This window comes from Trichosurus vulpecula, chromosome 5 (assembly GCF_011100635.1).
Source record: "Trichosurus vulpecula isolate mTriVul1 chromosome 5, mTriVul1.pri, whole genome shotgun sequence".
In the NCBI taxonomy this organism is placed as follows: Eukaryota; Metazoa; Chordata; class Mammalia; order Diprotodontia; family Phalangeridae; genus Trichosurus; species Trichosurus vulpecula.
The window spans coordinates 119,933,037-119,952,263 of NC_050577.1; the positions used below are offsets into that span (position 1 = coordinate 119,933,037).

The window sequence follows — 19,227 nt, forward strand, 5'->3', positions numbered from 1 at the left end:
CTCCAGGCCAGGCGCTCTGCCCACTGGGCTCCCCAGCTGCTTCTGCTGCTTGTTGTATCACTTGTTTAATCAAAGCTGTGGGTACGACCTGTTTTCCTTTGCTTTGGACTCTCTTGTCCTATAATGTTTGGGTAATGGTGAGCTAGAGGAGTCCCAGAAGTCCTAAGTGAGGTGATTCAGCTTACTGCTCCACTGGGAGCATAAAAGGGGCAGCCACGCCAGAGAGGAGAAAGGACTAGATCTTGGGGAAATGTCCAGACCCAATTCTGCCTCAGTCTGGGGTGGGCTTGGGACATGGCTTCACGTCATGGGTATCCTCATATCTTCAATTGGAGTCTGAACGAACACTTTGCCCCCACTGACTGAGGCAACACCTGCAAAGGATTTTCTGGGTTCCATAATGACCAACACGAGCTGCGGACAGCACTGTACTACTTTATTGGGTCTCGCAAGCTTTAAATACAGAATAAAGGTTGGCATCTAGGGCAGGGAGCAAGGGTAGATGCTGCTGGCATTTAAGAATGGACAGATCAGAGAAGTAACGTAATCAGCTATCAGTCAGAGAACTAGGAGGCACAGAGGAAAGGAGGGCCATATGGGTCAGGGTAGGGTGCCAAGTGGCAGCTACTCTTAGTCGATGGCTCTCCTTCACCTCCCCTGTGCACAAAGTCTTTTGTGTTTATTCCTGTTCATAGGCAAGTTGATTTGAAGACAATTAAAAAACACAAATCAGGTCAGGAGAAACCTGGGATGGCAATACCCATCACCCCAGATGGCAATGCCCCCAGCCCCGGGGAAGCTTTCCAGCTCCCCATCCCCCCTGCCTCGGAATTCTGCCTCATGAGACAGTCCCATACACTGAAGCAAAGCTGGACCCGTCCTTCCCCCCTTCTCCGCCTCCCTCCCCTTCCCAGTCCTGGGCTCTCCAGTTGACACCTTCCTCCCAGGTGGGGAAAAGGTTTTAGTGTAAGCGGTGCTGATAGGGGCAAGAGACACTTTCTAGCGGCTGTAGCCAAATTCATCTGCATCGTCTGCTCGAAAGTCCCCATAACGCCAGAGATTCAGCTGTAACAAGAAAGGGAAAACACAATCATCAGTTCAATGTGTTCTTCCCCAAGCATTATGACCCACCTTCCTCCCACCTCGCAATGGTCCCCGGGGCAGGAACTCACCCTGGCACTCTTGGCTGACTCCTGTGCATTCAGATACTCTGTGATCTGTAAGTTAAAAGCAGGGAGAGGATGTCAAGGGAATTGTGGACCACAAGAACTAGCCTAAGGCGCTCCTAATCTTGTGAGTGGCACCCTCTGCCCCCATCACTTTCATCAGGGTTAGGAATACCAGGCGAATGGAGAAGATTCAGGGAAGACATGACAGCTGTCCAAGTATCTTAAGGGATGTCACATGGAGGAAGGATTAAATTTGTTCCCTTGGCTCCAGAGAGGCAGAACCAGGAATGATGGGTTGAAGTTATAAAGAGGCAAATTTAGGCTGGGCTCAATGTCAGTGAGAGCTATGCAGAGGTAGAGTTCTCTTCTTCAGAGGTCTTCAGAGACTGGACAACCATTTACTGGTAGGACACAGTGGGGATTTCTTTTGTGTATGGGGTGGACTAGATGACCACTGAAGTCCTTTCCAAGTCTCAAATTCTGGTTCTGGGATGTGGGAGATTCTAGAGGCCAGAGTAGGTGTGAACAACTATGCTGCTCAATGACTGGGAAAACTCTTCTCCTTCATACGATGGATCTTTAAAACATGGACATGTCTTAGGCAAACTTGCTCTGCCCTTGAAAAAGTGGCTTTCAAAAAGCGGGGCTGGTGGGGCAGGGAATGTGAGCGGTCAGGCCCTTCCCCAAAGTGGAAAGAAAGGCAGCAGTGGAAAAGGCTCTATTTTATAAACAGTGGTGTCTTGTTGCAAATGAAATATTGACTCTCACAATCAACACCATCGACCCGTGAGCCAGCCACAAATAAATTAGGAAAGACTGGGTCAACAGGAAGAAAACAGAGAAGGAGAAAGGAGAGACTGGAAGAAGGGAAATAGATGGGTGAAATGGAAGAAGGGGAGGCAATAAAGGCCCCAAAGAAGAATTATTCTCAAAACCAACTTTTCCACCTTCTGCAGACATTTGGCCTTGCCAAGGGGTAGGATGGAAGAAAAGAATGCCTTTCCTACACCCAGGGACAATGTCTCACAATGGCAGGGCTAGGAGGGATTTCACAACCCCTCATGAGAGGGCACACTGGCTAGGCCTGTGTGAAGCAGGTTCCCTCCTGTTAGCTGAGAGGTAGCCTTGGTTCCTTACAAAAGGAACCTTCCCCAGTGAGGTGAGGGTGGGTAGATATGGAGATAATCTTGGGGTGTGAATGGGCTACAAGAGGTTCAGGGTGAGGATTTTCATTTTAGTGGTAAAGATGACATCCCAGGGTGGATCTAGAAAGGGGGGGGTACCTGTCTGAATTGCATGATGGGAACTGTGGTACCTTGTTTCCTCATGAACACGAAGAAGAAAGGGGCAAACCCATCTCTGGCCAAAGCTTTCTACCCTTTCCTTGAGCTTGTCACCCAGGGGAAATGTAAGGGTTAACTTCCCATTTCAGTCTGCACCTAAATTGTTAGTCAAACTCACACACCACAGCCATTTAATTTGGAACTACGTGCCCCCATCCCCCATCCCCACACACCCTTCATAGGCCTCAGGCCTCGCTGTGAGTGGGGTGTTTCTCTTCCCTAATAACGTACCACTTTCTGGAACTGCTTCTCCTTGCGAACCTCCACCATGACCAGCCCCTCCTTAACCAAGCCCAGCCCCACATCGCCCTTGGAATCCGCAAACTGGAGGGTGACGTGGGGGCAGCCGGGGCTCAGGTGTTCCACGTTGAGTAGGCACTGAGTGTTTTGGATATCCCGAACCACACTGTCCACAGCATCTGTGCGGGCATCCTCCTGGGGAGCAGAAAACCACAACAAAGAATAGCCAGGGCATTACTAAGTGTGGCAACAGCCCTCACCAATGCCTGCCAAGTGCAGGGCATGTGCTGCCCTGCCCACTTGTCCTCATGCAGTCACTGCTCCCCACCTTGAGTGACAATGCCCACTTCCGTGTGTGTGTGAGTATGTGTGTGTGTGCGCGTGCACTTGCATGCATGTGTACACATGGGCACACCTTGTGCAAATGCAGGCTAGTCCTGGAACTAGGCAGTGAAATATCCCTTCAACCATTTAATGGAGCACAGTAAAGGAAGGGTCTGGACTCACATCTTGTGGCACCTGGATAAAGGCAAAGGCATACTCTGTGGCTTGAGCAGGCAGCACCCGGGTGCTGAAGGCTGCTGGTAATGTACCCAAACGGGTGGATGGCAGGATCTCTCTCTGTGGGGAAAGCACCAGGAAAAGTTACACCTTCAGATCACACAATCCTACAACACTGGAACCTAACCTTCTCAGCAGCTTAGGGTTCCCTTCCTTCTGGAGGACTTCTTCTTGACTCATCCTTTGGCTTTAGTTAAAATCTGCAAATTCTAACTAAGAGTCTCTGACTCTCAGCCCCAGGGTAGATTGCATTTTGGCCACACTCATAGCCTTTCCCAGTAATGTAACCCTGGAGGGAGGGGAGGGTCCACCCCAGATGGAAGCGAACACCAAGGATTCATTCCTTTTCTACCCCTGGGCTTGGCGCCCGGACACCCAGTGGTGCCTCTTAAAATAATCATAGTGATAACTGGGCTCTAATTGCTGTTTCCACTTCCTTCCAAAGATCTATCTTCTGGGAAACTGGTGCCTGACTCTTCTGCTAGGCAGAGATGGAGGAGGTGTCAGCTGTCGGCTGAGAAGAGGAACAGAGGGGAACATCCTGGGAGTCCTTGGAGACCTGCCTACTCTGCTTTGGCTCTACTGGAGATCAAATGATGCCTGGGCTCATGTGTTCCCCCCCCTTTCAGAGCTTCATTTTGTTCTCTGCACCCTATTACTGAGCCTACCCGAGTAGGAAACAGGAAGCAGCATGGGGTCAGCGTCAGAGCCCCAGCTGGAAATTCCTTGTATCTCCTGCCACTGTTTCTATGACGTCCACGGTATAACACCCTTACACCTGCCACACAACTAAGTCCTTCATGTTTGGAAACCTGACTGCAGAAGATGTAAAAGTTGCTCCTTATTCTTGCCTGTGGCCATGGAAATGGGGAGATGCAGGGATGTGGAGCAGTTACCACCCCAAACTCTAGGAATGAGAAATGAAGTTTGGGGTTATGTGAGGAACATGGAAGACATGCCAACTCTTAGATTTGCTGGGAGTTCCTTGGAATCTTTTTTGTGGCTCCTGGTCTGAGATAGTTTTCTTTCAGGGTACACTGTGTCCTGAGAACATAACTAACACTGCCCCACTCCCCTGTCCAATCTCTCTCAGGAGCAGCCCAGCCATACACAAATACACCTGTACTCCCATCCCACATGACTGGGACCTGGGGAAGGATGAAGGGCATCAGATTCAATTCCTCAGTAGGATTATAAGAAGCAATACATTGTGGGAGTGAGTACCTGCAATAGGGTATAAACCCAGGTGAGCCTATAGCTCTGACCAGAATACAGCTCTCCTATCCCAGGGATTGTTCATCTGGGATTTCATATTTTTATAACTGTATATAATTGGTTTCTTTTGTGTAACTTGACATATTTCATTTTATGTATTTAAAAAGATGATTCTGAGAATAGGATTCACTAGATCGCCAAGGAGTCTATAACCTAAAAAAAGGCTAAGAACCTTGGTCCTCTCCTACTTCTCCAAAGTGTGGCCCTGGCTGTACCAAAAGCACTGCAGTGGTGCTCATTTCTCCGCCTTCCCTACCAACCCAGTGAGTCTGGGAGTCAGCATCACGGAGGCTTCTGTGTTTCTAGGGTACCTTGCTAAAACCCCAACACTCACGTTGCCATAGTCGATGTAGAAGACATGGACCTTGGCTGGAGACTCCACCTTTTCCACCCGAGCTCGGTACCTGCAAAGGTATCATGTCACAGATGAAAAAACAGCCACAGTAGTTGGGGGGGCAGGGTGACAGGGAGCCCTGGGCTATTCAGAAGCCACGAGACACAGGGGATGGACTGGCAGGAACACAGGAGGAGGCTTTGGCTGCCCTCACTCCCTCACCCTAGGGAGAATGTCCATCCTCCTATGGGATCTGAGTTACCAGGGAAGGAGAAGGGAGGGAGAATGGAATACACGGAGCAGATTAATGCGTCCTCAGGGCATAAAGTAACAAGACTAATGACCAGATTGATGTCTGCTGTTTAAACCCAGCACACTAAACAGTAGCTGTAATTAGTCGGCAGATCTGTCTGGGAGGCTACAGCAGGGAACACATCCAAGTTACTTTCTCTCCCCAGGAAGGCCATGGGCCCTGCCCTCTGCAGCCAGCCTTAGCTGACCCTTCAGGGTGCTGGTCTCTCACCACTCTCAGACAACCAGGGGGTTATCCCAAGGCTGAGTGTACTCCTTGTCCCTCCCCTTCCCACCCATGTGATAGCACTGCTGTTTCTGCTGTGTGAGTGTGGAACACGCCAGTTGGTTCAGTGTCATCAGGCCTTCCATAGGCTAGTTCCCCAGGGGAGTTGGGAGAATGCCACTTGCTTCTGCATTCAGAGAGCTGGCCAAGCTGCAGGGTGCTCTCCTATCCAAACCTGCCAATAGACTGCCCCCAAAGCTGGCCCCAGGCTGGCAGGGGGAAATCACCAGCAATGGACTATAAACTGATCAGCCAAGAGAGCTGCCAGGAGAGGAGGAGAATGATGTCATCATGCCACCTTGGAAAAGCTGCAAACCAAAGAGGGCTATCTTGGACCCGTGTGTGGGTGGCTCTGGTGGCTCCAGGTCAACTCCCCTGCCCTCACCCTGCTCTGCCCCGGGGAGGGGCTTACCATTCTCCATCCACAAACTTGGCAATGCAGAATTCTCCTCGGCGAGGGGCATAGGATCCCTCTATGGGCGGGTGGCTGGCGATGTCATTTCTCATGCCCTCCATCAACTTCTCTAGTTGTGTACCTGTGTGTGGGGGGTGGAGGGGAGGAAAGTGGAAACCTTTTCCATTCCTGAACCATCATCTTATATGAATATGTTTGCCCCCTCCCCCCTTCTGAGCATGTTCTCAGCATTCCTAAGATGGCGAGGGGTGAAGAGGTGATCTGTGTCTTGGCTCTCAAAGACTTAATAAGTCAGGCAGAAGAGGAAGGAACTGTGTCACAGTGGACCACACGCTGCTTAGGATTAGGTTCAAGCTCCAGCTCTGCCTCTAGCCCTCCCCAGGCCTCAGTCTCTTCACCTATAGAATTTGGGGCTTGGACTCCGTGTTCTCTGAGCTAGAGTCCTCTCACTCTAAGTCTGTGATCCTATGACTAGGCCAGCTGAACGAGCAGGGAAGGAAGGCTCCTGAGGACCTTGTACCCCACGGAATGGATACATATTCTTTCAACTCCTGGCCAAGGTCCTAAAGGTAGGATTTTTCTAGGAAAAGTGGGCCTGACTAAAATCACTGATCCAAAGTCAGCCTTCTCTGAATATATCAACTTATCTTTTTGTCCACTCTCCTCTCTTATCCCCTGGCATCTCTACTCCAGGACTATACCTGGCCTAGGTCATATAGATGGTTGTCTATATAGATCATATAGGTCATATAGATGGTTTCCAGGCAAAGAAACAAGTATGACTCCCCACTACACCATCCGACAATCTACATGGTGAGATGAAAGGCAAAGGTGGAGACAAGGACTGCAGAAAGTCCCTAGCAAAGAAATGCTCAAGCAACAGGGATTTGGCCTTAAAAGCAGAGTCAGAGCCCAGGAAAAACATGATAAAACCTTGCTATACCAAGCTCAGATCCTCATTTATCCAACTGGGTGTGATCTAGTTATTGAACTCAATGTCCCTTGGCTCTTGAACATTTCTATCCACTGTGGGGGACGTATGAACCCCAAGGCTGCTGTTAGGTTGGCTTCTTCCTTTTCCCTGCTCCAGACGCTGCTGTGCTTGGACCTTGGACACAGACTAACCTCTAGTCCTCATCTATAACCCCTAGCTGCCTCATCTGTAACAGAAGGAATGGATTAGATGGCCTTTTACATCACCGAACTATCATCATTTCTTCCCCTTGCTGTGAAGCTTGAATTCCTCTTAATTCTGGGGTAAGCCGCTCCTATCCTTCCTGGTTTCTCCTTTCTCTGACTCCCATCTGCCTTGGGGGATTAGTCCATGTTGGCATACCCTGGGCTTTTTCCTCAGCATTGCTGTCTACTACTGCCTACCTGCCACTCTCCTACGAAGCCTGCCCTGATTCAGCAGCAGATCTGCTGGCTTCTCCCTTTTCCCCTTTCATCTTCCTTCTTTCAGGGCAGTCTGCCCAGATCCTAACTCTCCTTTGGCAGATGACTTTCTCCCATTACCCTCCAGTCACTTCAGGAGGATAGCTTTCCTCTTGGTGAGATCAGAGAATTAGACTATCAATGTGATTGTGGGTGTGCCTGTGTATATACTCTCTCTGGCCACTGGAATAGCTATTCTCTCCTCCTCACCCATCAGCAAACACTTTACAATCCCCAATCCCCTTACAGAAATGAATCATTCATGACCAGGGCTGAATTCCCCTAAAGACATTTTAGGGACCCAGGAAAACCACCCTCCTCTCTACCCCCTGCCTCACTCACATAGCTTTTTGCTGTCTGCAATGCTAAAATCAGAGCTTTTTTTCCCCCCAACTCTATCAATCAGTTACAACTTAGTATGATCAGTCTATCAATTACTCTCCTAAAAGCAAGTTTTAACAGGCAGTGATGGATGGGAAAAAGAACAGGATCATTCAAGTCACCATAAGGATTAGAAGTTGTCTTAGGGAGGTTGGGAAACAGAAGCATAAAGGTTTCAGAGTTTTTCCCCTTCTCAATTTGCTTGTTCTCTTCAGTTATTCTGGAAATTCAGTCTGAAGCTTTCGTCATTATTTCTATCCCTTTCCTCTTCTTTCTCCTGTCTCTGTTACCCTTCTGTTCTCTGCAGCTCATTCTTTACTAGTTCCTGTCCTGATAAAGCAGCTCCAGACTGTGCTACATACAAGAGATAGAGACCAAGGCCTCAGTATCACAGATCTGGGCTCGTGTGGGATAATATGCAAGGCACCATTCTCCAAAGCACCTGAAGTCTGTCTTGCAGAGAGGCAGAAGTTCAGGAGACTCTGGATTCTGAGCAGTCAGGTGTTATGGTAGATAAAGCACTTGACCCTAGAGTTGGGAATATATTAAGAAGAGAATAATACCTACTATGTGCCAGGCCCTGTGCTAAGCACTTTACAAATACTAACTCATTTATCCTCACAACAACCCTGGGAGGAGGTGTCATTATTATCCCACAGTACAGATGAGGATACTGAGACCAACAATGGTTAAGTGACTTGCCTAGGGTCACATAGCTAGCAAGCATCTAAGGCTGGATGTGAATTCGGGTCTTCCCAACTACAGGTCCAGTGCTCTCTCCACTGTTCCATTAGGCTGCTCAAGATAAGCTCATGTAAGGAAAGACAGAAACCAGAAGGGGAAGCACGGTAGAGGGCATGACAGAGAACAGTGGAAACAGAAACAGAAGCAGCATTCTCATTAGACTGAACTGTATGTCATCTGGAAAGAAAGAATAAACAGATGTAATCTGTTTAGCAAATAGGCCACAAGCCTGACGCAGAGGAATGATACAGCAGTGGTGGAAGACTTCAGTTGTGTGGGTATCTACCGGAGCTCTCACCTCACCTAAAGCAGAGCAGCTACAAATCTACTGAACTGCCTTAATGATAATTTTATCCTTCAGAAAGTAGCGGAGCTGCTCATCCGGATCTGATTCTTACCACTGGGAGGGAAACTACAGGAACTTTGGAGGAAGTGACCATCTCATTTTACAATGTGTGACCGAGAAAAAGACATTGTGACGCGCATCCTAGATTTTTGGAGAGCAGATTTCAAAGGACAAAGAGAGGTAGGATCCCAAGGATAAACATTTTACAGGGGAAGTAAGTCTAGGAAGGATACGAAACTTTCAAGAACACAATTCTAAAATCCTAAAGAGAAACAACTCTAATTATGACGAAAAGGAAAGCGGCCAACAGAGACCGATGCGAAGGCACAACTCATCAACACGCGTTTATTAAATGCTCACTATATTCGAGACACCATGCCAAGTTCTAGGGAAACAAAGAAGGGCAAAACCAGTAATTTCCCTCAGAGAGATGACACTCTAGAGGGAGAGACAACATGTAAAAAAGCATGTACATGCAAGATACATACAGAGCAGATGGGATGTAACCTTAGCGGGGCAGGCAGGCCTCGGCATCTAGGGCAGGCCTGGAAAGGCTTCCTGCAGGAGTATCTCGAAGGGAGCTGTGGCTTCTAAGATGTACAGGTGAAAAGCCTGAGGGGCAGCTAGTACAAAAGCATGGAGATGGGAGAGGCAGCATTCTGTTTGAGGAACGGTAGCAGCGCATTAATTAAAACAGACTTGTACAGAAGACGGAAGCAAGGGCAGGTGACAGAGCATGGATACAAAAGCGCAGCCCGATCCTGTAAGAAGAGTGTTCAGAGTGCTAAGGCTCAGAACAATCTGGGGCTGGGCAGGAAAGGAAAGGAATTGTTCATTTTTTTTAAAGCCATACTACAGAAAAGATGCTCAAATAAAAGACCGGGCTGCTGTCTGGGGCAGAAGTGATGATGAAAATGAACAATGGAGAGGAGGCAAAGCTGCTTGACTTGTATTTTGCTCATTTTTTCTCTGTCAAGGAGAATAGTCTTTGAATTGAAAGGGACAGACTAAACATGGCAGGACACTGGCTCTGGAGTCAGAGGGCCTGGGTTCAAAATCTACCTATCTTTGATGAGTTCAAGTTACCAGGTACAGAGAAACTATATCCTAGGGAACAGAATGAACAGATGCGATCGCTAAGTTGTCACTGATATGTGAAAGATGGTGGCGAAGGGAGAAGTCATAGAGGACTGAAGAAGGGCAAATATTCACCTGATCTTCAGAAAAGGGGGGAAAATGGAGTCTGCCAATGGGCTTGACTTTGATTCCTGGTGAAATTCTGAAACGTATCACGAAGGGGATAGTTGGTGAGCATCAAGAAAAGAAAGAGGTGAGCCTGAAAAGTCAGCATGTATTCACCAAGTTAGTCTGGTCATACCGGACAATTTCCTTTTTTGAATGGGCAACCAGACAGGTAAACAAAGGGAATACTACAAAAAAAGTATACCTAGAATTAGCAAAACATTCAACGGTTTCTCAAGCTGGTCTTACAAAAAAGAAGAAAGATATGGGCTAGTAGACAGAACAGTTAGGTGGCCAGAGCAAGCATCATTTGGATAAAGAGAAGATACCATATTTATCAAATTCACAGATGGTACAAAGCCAGGATAGACAGTCAGGATTCAAAACAATCTTGGCAGGAAACACTGGGTCAAATCTAAGATGATGAAATTCAGTAAGGATAAATATAGTCTTATACTTAGATGAAAAAATATCAAATTTTTAAGTATAAAATGAGAAGCAATGGTTATAGAGAAGTTCATCTGAAAAAGATATGGGAGTTTTAGTGAAATGAAGTTCAACAAGTCAGCAATGTGATGCGGCTCCCCCCCCCAAACTGAATGCAATAAATACTGGGCTAAGTGAAGAGTAGTCAAGTGTTGAGGTCCAGGGAGGTTATCATCCTGTTATGCTTCAGACCTCAGCTGGAATATTATGTTTATTTAAATAGTAGGCACTGCAATTTGGGAAGGAAATTGATATGACGGAGTGCATTCAGAGGAGAGTAGCCATCACGGTGAAGAATCTCAAGATCAGCCTTCATGACAGCTGGTTGAAGAAACCAGGAAAGTTCAGCTTAAAAATGAAAAGATTTTGGGACAGAGGGCCAATGACAGAGGACTTCGAATCATGTGAGGGGCTGTCATATAGGAACGGGAAAGCTACAAAGCAAAGACCTCCTAACCATCAGAGCTATTCCAAAGCAGAAAGGGCTGTCTTGAAAATGATAGGTTCCCTTTCCTGGAGTTCTTCAAGTAAAGGCTGAACACCATCAGGTGCATGGTGACACGCCTACGGTTCAACTGTGGACAGACCCCTTAACCTCAATAAGCCTCAGTTTCCTCATCTGTAAACAGGATAATAATACTTGCAGTATCTGTCTCTGTGGGCTGCTGTGAAGATTATGTATATAGCTTTGTAAAGTACTACAAAAATGCTAGCTCCTATTATTCATCTTCAACCTCTCTTTTTACAGTTCTTCCAACTCTTGGCACTAACTAAAGATCCTCAAATGCCATATAATGTGAATCCGAGGTACTGTTATTATCAAAATGAGAAACTACAGAAAGCATCCTTCGCTACTGGTGTCCTCTTTGTTTTGGGCAGCTCCTCCCACAGAAGTACCTAATGGCCTGGAACCGTTCTCGAGCAGTGGAACTAGACATCCGTCTTGCCCCTCCTCCAAAGGTGGCCCCTGCACTGTCTTGTGCCCTTTGTGCTGAGGTGATGTGAGCCGGCTTGCTTGACAACTCCCACAACCTTCGGCCTTGTGTCTAGGTTTAGCTCTCACTGTCTATCACATAAATCCTCACTCCCACTCAACTCAAATCACTGAGTTGTCTATGATCACATTATAGAAAAAAGGGCTATTATTTTTTCAACGGTAGCATGTTAGACTTTTCTCTGCTGTTTTTGAAGGCAGAGAGGCACGATGGCCCCATGGATAGAGCCCTGGATTTGGAGACAGGAAACGTGGGTTCAAATTCTGTCCACACTAACTAGCTGTGTAATTGCAGACCAATCATTTAAACCCTCAGAGTGCTGGTTTTCTGCTCTCCAAAATAGGGATAACAGTCCTTTCATTACTGCCCTCACAAGGCTCCTGTGAGGAAAGCCTTTTGTAAACCTCAAAGCTGCACAGACATAGGAATTCTTCAGTTCTTGATTTCCTGGCTGGGCTCCAGCGTCTGGGGATAGCTTTCCTTGAGGTGGTGTCAGTGTCTCCTTGGACAGCACCACTCCCAGCTCCCCAGGCTCTCCCAGGATCCTGGCTGCCCCAATGCCAAAAGCTGCTCATTCTCTTCTCCTGCTCATTTTTCTCTTCTTTTCTCTCCTTCCAGACACAGCAAACCTAAGTCCAGTGAAGGACAGGTTTTCTGTCAAAATAGCATTGCTCCAAAGGCAGCTGCCTGAGAAATATCATTAGAGGGGAGGAGGCGAGGCCATCAGCAGTCTGGACCTGGGGCCCAGTGAGGAAGGAAACAACAGAGAAGCCTGGGCAGTGCCGCACGCCAGCCTGGCCAGTCTGTTGGTAGCCTTTCTAGCCCCTGCTCCTTGTGGCTCTGTCCACTTCCTCAGCTCCAATCTTGCCTGGGGGATGTTGCAAGAGCCTCCTCTTTTTCACTCATCAATCTGTTTCTCCAGGCAGGATAGAGATGAAAGGGAAAAGGTCAGAGAAAAAAGATATAAAAGAGGCTGAAAAAAAGTGAGACCAGGGAGGCTTAGCACAGCCTCTAAAGGTTATCTCTCTAATGCCTCTCAGCCCTCCAAGAGCATGAGCTCTTGGTAGAGGAGGCCAGGAAATGAGGAACTGTAAGGGGGTGTAAAGAGAGGACAGGGTCTTTCAGAGCTAGCAATGCCCATGGGATGACTACCCCCACAGCTCTGCTTGTTTCCATGGTAACTGGCTACTCACTCCACTCAGGGCTCTGTTAACCTCTAAAGGAAAAACACCCGGCACAGGCAAACCAAGGAGCTTCCCTTTTTGGCTCTCTTCCCTGGGTAGCTGTGGACCTCAGAAAATGGAATCATGAGGTGGGAGGAAGAAGGGGAGTACTTACGTTTGAGTGACGATTCTTGGATACAGAGGCAATCTGTTCTCTACTTAGCCTAACCAAGGTGTCTCAGAAGAAAACAGAAACCCCTTGTCATCTGGAAACTATTCACCACATTCACTGCTTCATACTGTTTCTAAGTTTCACTTGTAGGTTCAGGAAAGACCTTTCCAGAGTCCATACTAACAGACTAAAAGAGACAGGCCTGGGGATTCTGATGAAGAAGGAACAGGGTCCTGAAAGGCGTTGGATGGGGTGGGGTGGGGTCGTGGGAAGGCAGCACATAGGCTCTTCACCCTTTCAGTGAACCTTGTTAGAAAGGGGGATTGTCTCTTTCTCTCATTGGACAAAAGGAGAAACGGAGACTTCTCAGGGATGGGGAGAACGGCAGGCCCAGGACACTCACCAGTCTCCACATCCTGGACATAGAAGTGCAGGTCATCAGTGATCTCTGTCACAAATACAGGCTTGTAGCTGGCTGAGCGCTCTTTTTCTTCCAGCACTGGAGACATCTCTTCCACGGGCTGCTCCTCGTAGTGGGCCCACACCTATGGGCAGAGAAGGGAAGAAGAAGTGGGCAGTGAGAGAGAGAGAGGAAGCTCCGGGGACTTCAGATGTAGGATGGCTACTCAGGAGGCACCATGATGAGAGAAAGGAGTAGCTGGCCAGATGTCTTCTTCTCTCTAGGCACCTCACCAAGTCTCCTCGGTTACCCCTCCCTCCCTCCCTCTCTGCCCAAAGCTCCTGTTGGAGCTTAGAGAGGTAGAGCTTATCCGACAAAGTTTCTAAGTGGCTGTTTGTACTTCATTCTCCTGTACCTTCTAGACTACACCTTCTAGATGACCTGGGTCAGGGAACTGCTGGGACTACTTAAGTCAGCTTGTGGAAGTGAAAAAGGATGACTTTATTGTCCATTTGTTTCAGTCATGTCCAACTCTTTGTGACCCCATTTGGGGTTTTCTTGCTATAGATACTAGAATGGTTTGCCATTCCCTTCTCCTGCTCATTTTACAGATGAGGAAACTGAGGCACACAGGGTTAAGTGACTTGCCTGGGTCACATAGCCAGTAAGTGTCTGAGGCCAAATTTGAACTTCCTTACTCCAGGCCTGGCGCTCTATGCACTATAGTGCCACCTTCTGCCATCACTTGGCTCTGCCACTATTACTAGGATGACTTTGAACAATTCACTTAACCTCTCTGGGCCTCAATTTTTATATCTATAAAATAAGGCATTGAACTAAATGACCTCCTTGGTCCATTCCAAATCTAAATCTATGATTAAGTGAAAGACTCTTCCCTGACAACTGGCTAGAAAAGGTAACTGAGGAGAGTGACTAAGTTAGATAAGACACTTTCAGCCCATCTCCCAAGGCCCTCAGCACCACCGAGGACAATGCTAACCAAGGTAGTCCTGGGCAGTGGACGGGGTCAAGGAATCCTCTTCTTATAACCCTTGTCCATTATTTCTAAAACAGTGAGCTCTGACCTTAGTCATTGGTTGGGCTGCTCCCTTTCTAACCTCTCCTTGCCTCCCTCCCTTCTCCTCCCACCAAGCTGTCAGGGCTGGGGTAGCTCAGACACTGATTCAATGTGATGGCACGTCAAGTCCAATCCTGCAGCTGAGAGATTATCTGAGTGGTGAGGCCTGTCAGACCTGGGAAGGGAGGTGACTTTCTAGTTGAGCAGCCAGAAGGGGGTGGGACCTAGAAGAAGGTCTAAGACCACATGTTAGGACAGACAGACACCTGCTCAAAAGTACCTAAGGGGCCTGGGCCCTGTGTGCAGCCCTCGATGGGGCATTACAGGGATAGGGACAGGGACAGGGACTGGGACTGCACCTGTCAGGAGATGAGAGGCAGCAACAAAGTGGAAATACTTTGACCTGGTTGTAAGGAGTCCTAGCTCTGATAGCACAGAGCTGTGTGACCTTGAGGAAGTCATTTAGTTTCTCTGGCTCTCTTTCCTCACCTGAAAAATGAGCAGGGAGGGGAGTGGAGGTAAATTGGAAGATCTCCAATGCCCCTTCCATCTTTGGTATTTTGTGACTCTAACACTTTGTGACAGCCAGAACCAGCCTCTTGCCCATGCTTGGAAATGGAAGCAGAGGGCAGGTGAAGAGTGTGAAATGCCACCCAGGGTCAGAGAGGGCATCCTTGCCCAGGATTCTGACAGTGGTACCAGGGCTGTGTTCTACCACATGCTTCACACGAAGAAAGTGGGCTTGGTAGGTCCAAGGGATGTTGACTAAAGCTGTAGGTGTGACTGTTGCGGTGCCAAACCTTCTTCTAAGACACGGATACTTCAATCCTATGAAACAGAATTTTACAAAGATTCCTCTGCTCATTCCCTCAGATAAGAGTGTATATGAGTAATGGACTGGGTGTTAGCACTGTCTGTGATTATGTAGGGAAGGAAATAATAAGATGGGAGAAAAAAAGTAGAACCCTTTAAAGGGCTGCTATTTCTTCCTGGCTTGCCATCCAATTAATTACCTCCTCATGTATTAACTTCCAGTCTATTAACTCCTATGCCTATGCCCATTACCATCACACCATATATATTCCACACCCAACATCCTTATACTCAGGACACCTCCACACACACCTATTAGCTCTGCCCACCAGATTCATATAGGCTTGGTCAACACAAAAGAAACAACCCCTTCCCCAAAACTGGGCTGACCAGCAAAAGAGTTGTGACAGCTTTCCACACCACAGCTCTGTCCTGCCTACCTGCCGCTGCCCCAGGCAGCTTGGATTTTTCTTTTGCCATCCTCACCAATGAAGAGAAAAGAAGAAGCAGAAGCTATCCCCACAACTGGGACTTGAGGTGCCCAGCCTTTGGGAACGTCCAGCTCCCCTCACCTGTGCCTTCTGCTGGTCTGTTAGGGCCTACCATTTTATCTGATAGAGAGAATCTGCCCAGGTACGCCTGCTTGGAGAGTCACTGCCAACAATGCTCCCATGTCTCGGGGGCACTTGGAGAATTTACTATTTTAGTATAATCTCTGGATCAAGTGGGCTACTTGTCGACTCAGTCAGATCATTAATGCTGGACTAAGTGAGCCAATGCTGCCACCCAACACCCCTGTATAGTCCCTCTCACTGGCTCCTTCTTTCTTCCCTTTGCCTCACCTACTGCTCTGCCTACTCTTACCCCTCATTATGCCCCCAATACTCTTTCTTTTCTGTTACCTTATCTGATCCCTGGGTCCTGCCTGCCCAACCTTCTCTAACAGCCCAGTGGATCAAAAAGGCATAATGTCCTTGGGATCATCCCAGGACAGAACCTCAGGCTGGGGGAGAAGCATAGAATGATCACTACCAGTTATTCCCTGGTCTCTCTCCTCTCTGACCTATGGGGGAGAACACCAGGGCACAAGAAGATAAATCCAGAATGAACTATGAGGAGTGAAAGAACTTCTGGTTATAGAGCCAGGCTCCATACACAAAGAGAGGTGAGAAGTTATCTTTGTTCATTTAGGCCATAGTGGGAGGCTGTGGATTGACTACTAGAGGCTGTGCTCTTGAAATCTAGAACAAGGGGAGTCACAGACAACACGAGGGGAGGAATCTTGGTGTCCCTGGACAGTTCCTGTGATAGCTCAAGGGGATTTAGTAGCATTAAGGTGAATGCCACATGGAGAGGCCCACAGCTGGCCGAGGGACAGGGGATGGGAAGTGAAAGCCTGGGGCCAGGACTCTGTGGGTCAAAGGCTCAAGGTGAGAAAGAGGAAATCCAAGGCTGTGTGTGTGTGTGTGTGTGTGTGTGTGTGTGTGTGTGTCTATGTGTGTATGCGTTTCTTACTGGACACTCCTAGCAACAAATCAAATTGGTTTCCTCTTTCAACAAGTGAATCTTTTGCATTAAAAAAAAGAAATGGATCCAAAGTAGGAAGAGGTCACTTGTAGCCGATCCTTTGACCCAGCGCTAACTGGAGCTTTGTTCACTCTTGTCTCTAATGACAGGCGGTATGATATAGCGGAGAGAGCGCAGGACTTGGGGTCAGAAAGACCCGGATTCTGATCTTGCCTCTGCTGCTTACTATCTGTGTGACCTTAGGCAAGTCATGAAATGTCTTCAAGCCTCAGTCTTCTTCCCTGTAAAATGGAGGAGAGGACACTGGATTTGATGGCCTCTAAGGTTCCTTCTGGCTCTAGCTCAAGGATACTCCTGTGATAACAGACCCATATACTGGGAGGTTTGGAGAACCTCCTGCAAGGCAGCCTGTGCTTCAGCTGGCCCGCTCCCATGGTACCCTCCTGTGGTCGGGCAGTCCCTTGCTCCTTGAGTCTGGCGCCCTCAAGGCCAATGGCCACAGGCAAAATGGAGGGGGAATCTGGCTTGTGGAACTTTATTATGGGGAGAAGTTAGGTAGGAAATAATCTTCAGGCTCAACTCCAGGTATGCCCCCCTCCTCGGCTCTGCTCCTCACTCCCCCTCCACTTTGGATCGTGTGCTGTGAGAAGATAGACATTGACAAGACATCTGCTAATGCCACGTCCTCACTGCCATCACATGCTCCCTCGCTTCATCACTTCAGATCACCAAGAAGAAGCGTGTCACTTGTAATCTCCAAGGCTGACACTCCTTTTACTGTCACTGAATAGGCCTCTGTGAGGAAACGAGGGCCCCCTTTCCGGGGAGCAACAGTGATTCCTGCAGTGGTGTGGGGGCAGCAGCTCGGGGTTTTCCCTGCCCTCCTCAGTGGCTTCCAGAGCCAAAGTCCTGGGGGCAAGGGTGACAGCGCAGGACTTGTGCGCGGCTCGCTCACCTTCAGACACAAGACCCTAAGACCACTTGTATTTTCCAGCTCATTGTCTCTCATCTATTCAGTGGATTAGTGACCAAAAAAAAAAAAAAAAAAGGAGCAGCAGCCACCCAGATTCCCTTCAAGCCTAGATCTATGAAAGCGATGTTCGCTAGGGCAGGAAAGGCTCTTCCCTTGGTCTCCATGCACTGAGCTAGGATGGCCCTGTCTACACTCTTTCATAGCAGTGCTCATGGATCAAAGTCAAGTCCACTTCATCTCCAAAGCTTCTTTGCCCTACAAATCTCCATTTTGCTCCAGCACACTGCACATCCACATCAGGCTCTGAAACACTACCTGTTGGTGTGGCTCCTCCAGTTAAGCACAGAACCAGCTCAACCTGCACAGCAAGGACAGGGCATGGTGTGAAGGGCAAATCAGGTCAGGAAGTAGTAGCTTCCTTTTCCATCCTGCCTCTCCCCTCCTCAGGGAGCCCCTCAGTCCTCACTTGGCAGGAGGTGGGAAGCATGGTCTGGGGATCTGCTGGCTCAAGTCTTTCCTTTCTAAACTCTATTTAATACTGCTATTCTCAGGCTCCAGGGGAGGGGCTGGCTTGGGGCCAGGGTGGAGGATGCCTTGATGCCCGCAGCAGGGGAGCCAAAATAAATAAAATGAAATCAATGGCCAATGTAGCCCTCTTTTCTTCAGCTAGGGCCATGATGGGGTGGAAAGAGATAGGAAACAGGCAGAATAATGGAAAAAGGAAACTGTTGCTGACCCCACAGCTTCCAGGTCTACCCTGGGACCTAGGAGGAGAATGGGGTTTGCCGTTAGTCAGCCTCCTACTGAGGGGAGGGCATGGCTCTACCCAGTCCTTTCACTGAGGAGTCTGTATAGGGACAGGGAGGAATTAGCCCAGCAGGGGGTAGCTACTAAATGGAAAATCCAGTCGTCAGATTCTCCAAATAGATGCATGTGCGTGTGCCTGGGCGTGAGTGTGTGTAGGCAAGCGCACATATTACCCCTCTTACCCCCAGTCTTGGCTTTTCTCCTAAAATCTCTCCCAAAGTCCCAGAGAGGAGAGAAGAGGTCCAGGTCCTGGGTGCTTAGCAATCGCCTTTCCTTGGCTCTGATGTTGGTTCCATGGGCACAGACATCTCTTCTTCATTCACAGTACCTTGGCAACTTTGTCTGAGCCTTATCTTAATGCCTGTGCTGCCAAAGCAAGCCCCTGTGTGAGGACTCGGTTCCAAACACTCACCCAATTTTCCTGCCCTAAGGCCGGCTAAGCCAAACCAGGGCCTACAGGGAGATCCACCTGCAGCAGGCTTAGTAGCTTCCACTAGCACCCACTGGGCCCTTGAAGAAGCTTTGCTGCCTGCTCAGGATAGGGGTGGGTGGTAGAAGAGCCCAAGAGGAGGGCAACCCCTGGCACAGGGAGTGAGGCCCTGCTCTTTAATTGGGCTGAAATAAAAACATGCAGTCTGTGTGAGTAATTAATCATTGATAACGACTTCCTGGCTTTATCAAAGGGCAACAGCAAATGATGGCTTGGGCTCATTCAGCCAAATCTACTTTACAGTAAATAATGGCATCCAATT

General features: G+C 48.4%; 1 protein-coding gene across 1 annotated transcript in view; it reads right to left on the bottom strand.

Moving 5' to 3' along the window:
- Positions 1-415: 415 nt before the first annotated feature.
- SND1 (staphylococcal nuclease and tudor domain containing 1) overlaps positions 416-19,227 on the bottom strand; it is a 484,576-nt gene continuing 465,764 nt past the window's right edge. The window contains exons 18-24 of the mRNA XM_036759444.1: positions 13,281-13,422; positions 5,912-6,035; positions 4,923-4,992; positions 3,260-3,373; positions 2,744-2,947; positions 1,173-1,217; positions 416-1,065 (exon numbers count right to left, since the gene is read on the bottom strand). Of these exons, the coding sequence (XP_036615339.1) occupies positions 1,000-1,065; positions 1,173-1,217; positions 2,744-2,947; positions 3,260-3,373; positions 4,923-4,992; positions 5,912-6,035; positions 13,281-13,422 (765 nt within the window). The 3' untranslated portion in view covers positions 416-999. The remainder of the gene's footprint in view (positions 1,066-1,172; positions 1,218-2,743; positions 2,948-3,259; positions 3,374-4,922; positions 4,993-5,911; positions 6,036-13,280; positions 13,423-19,227) is intronic.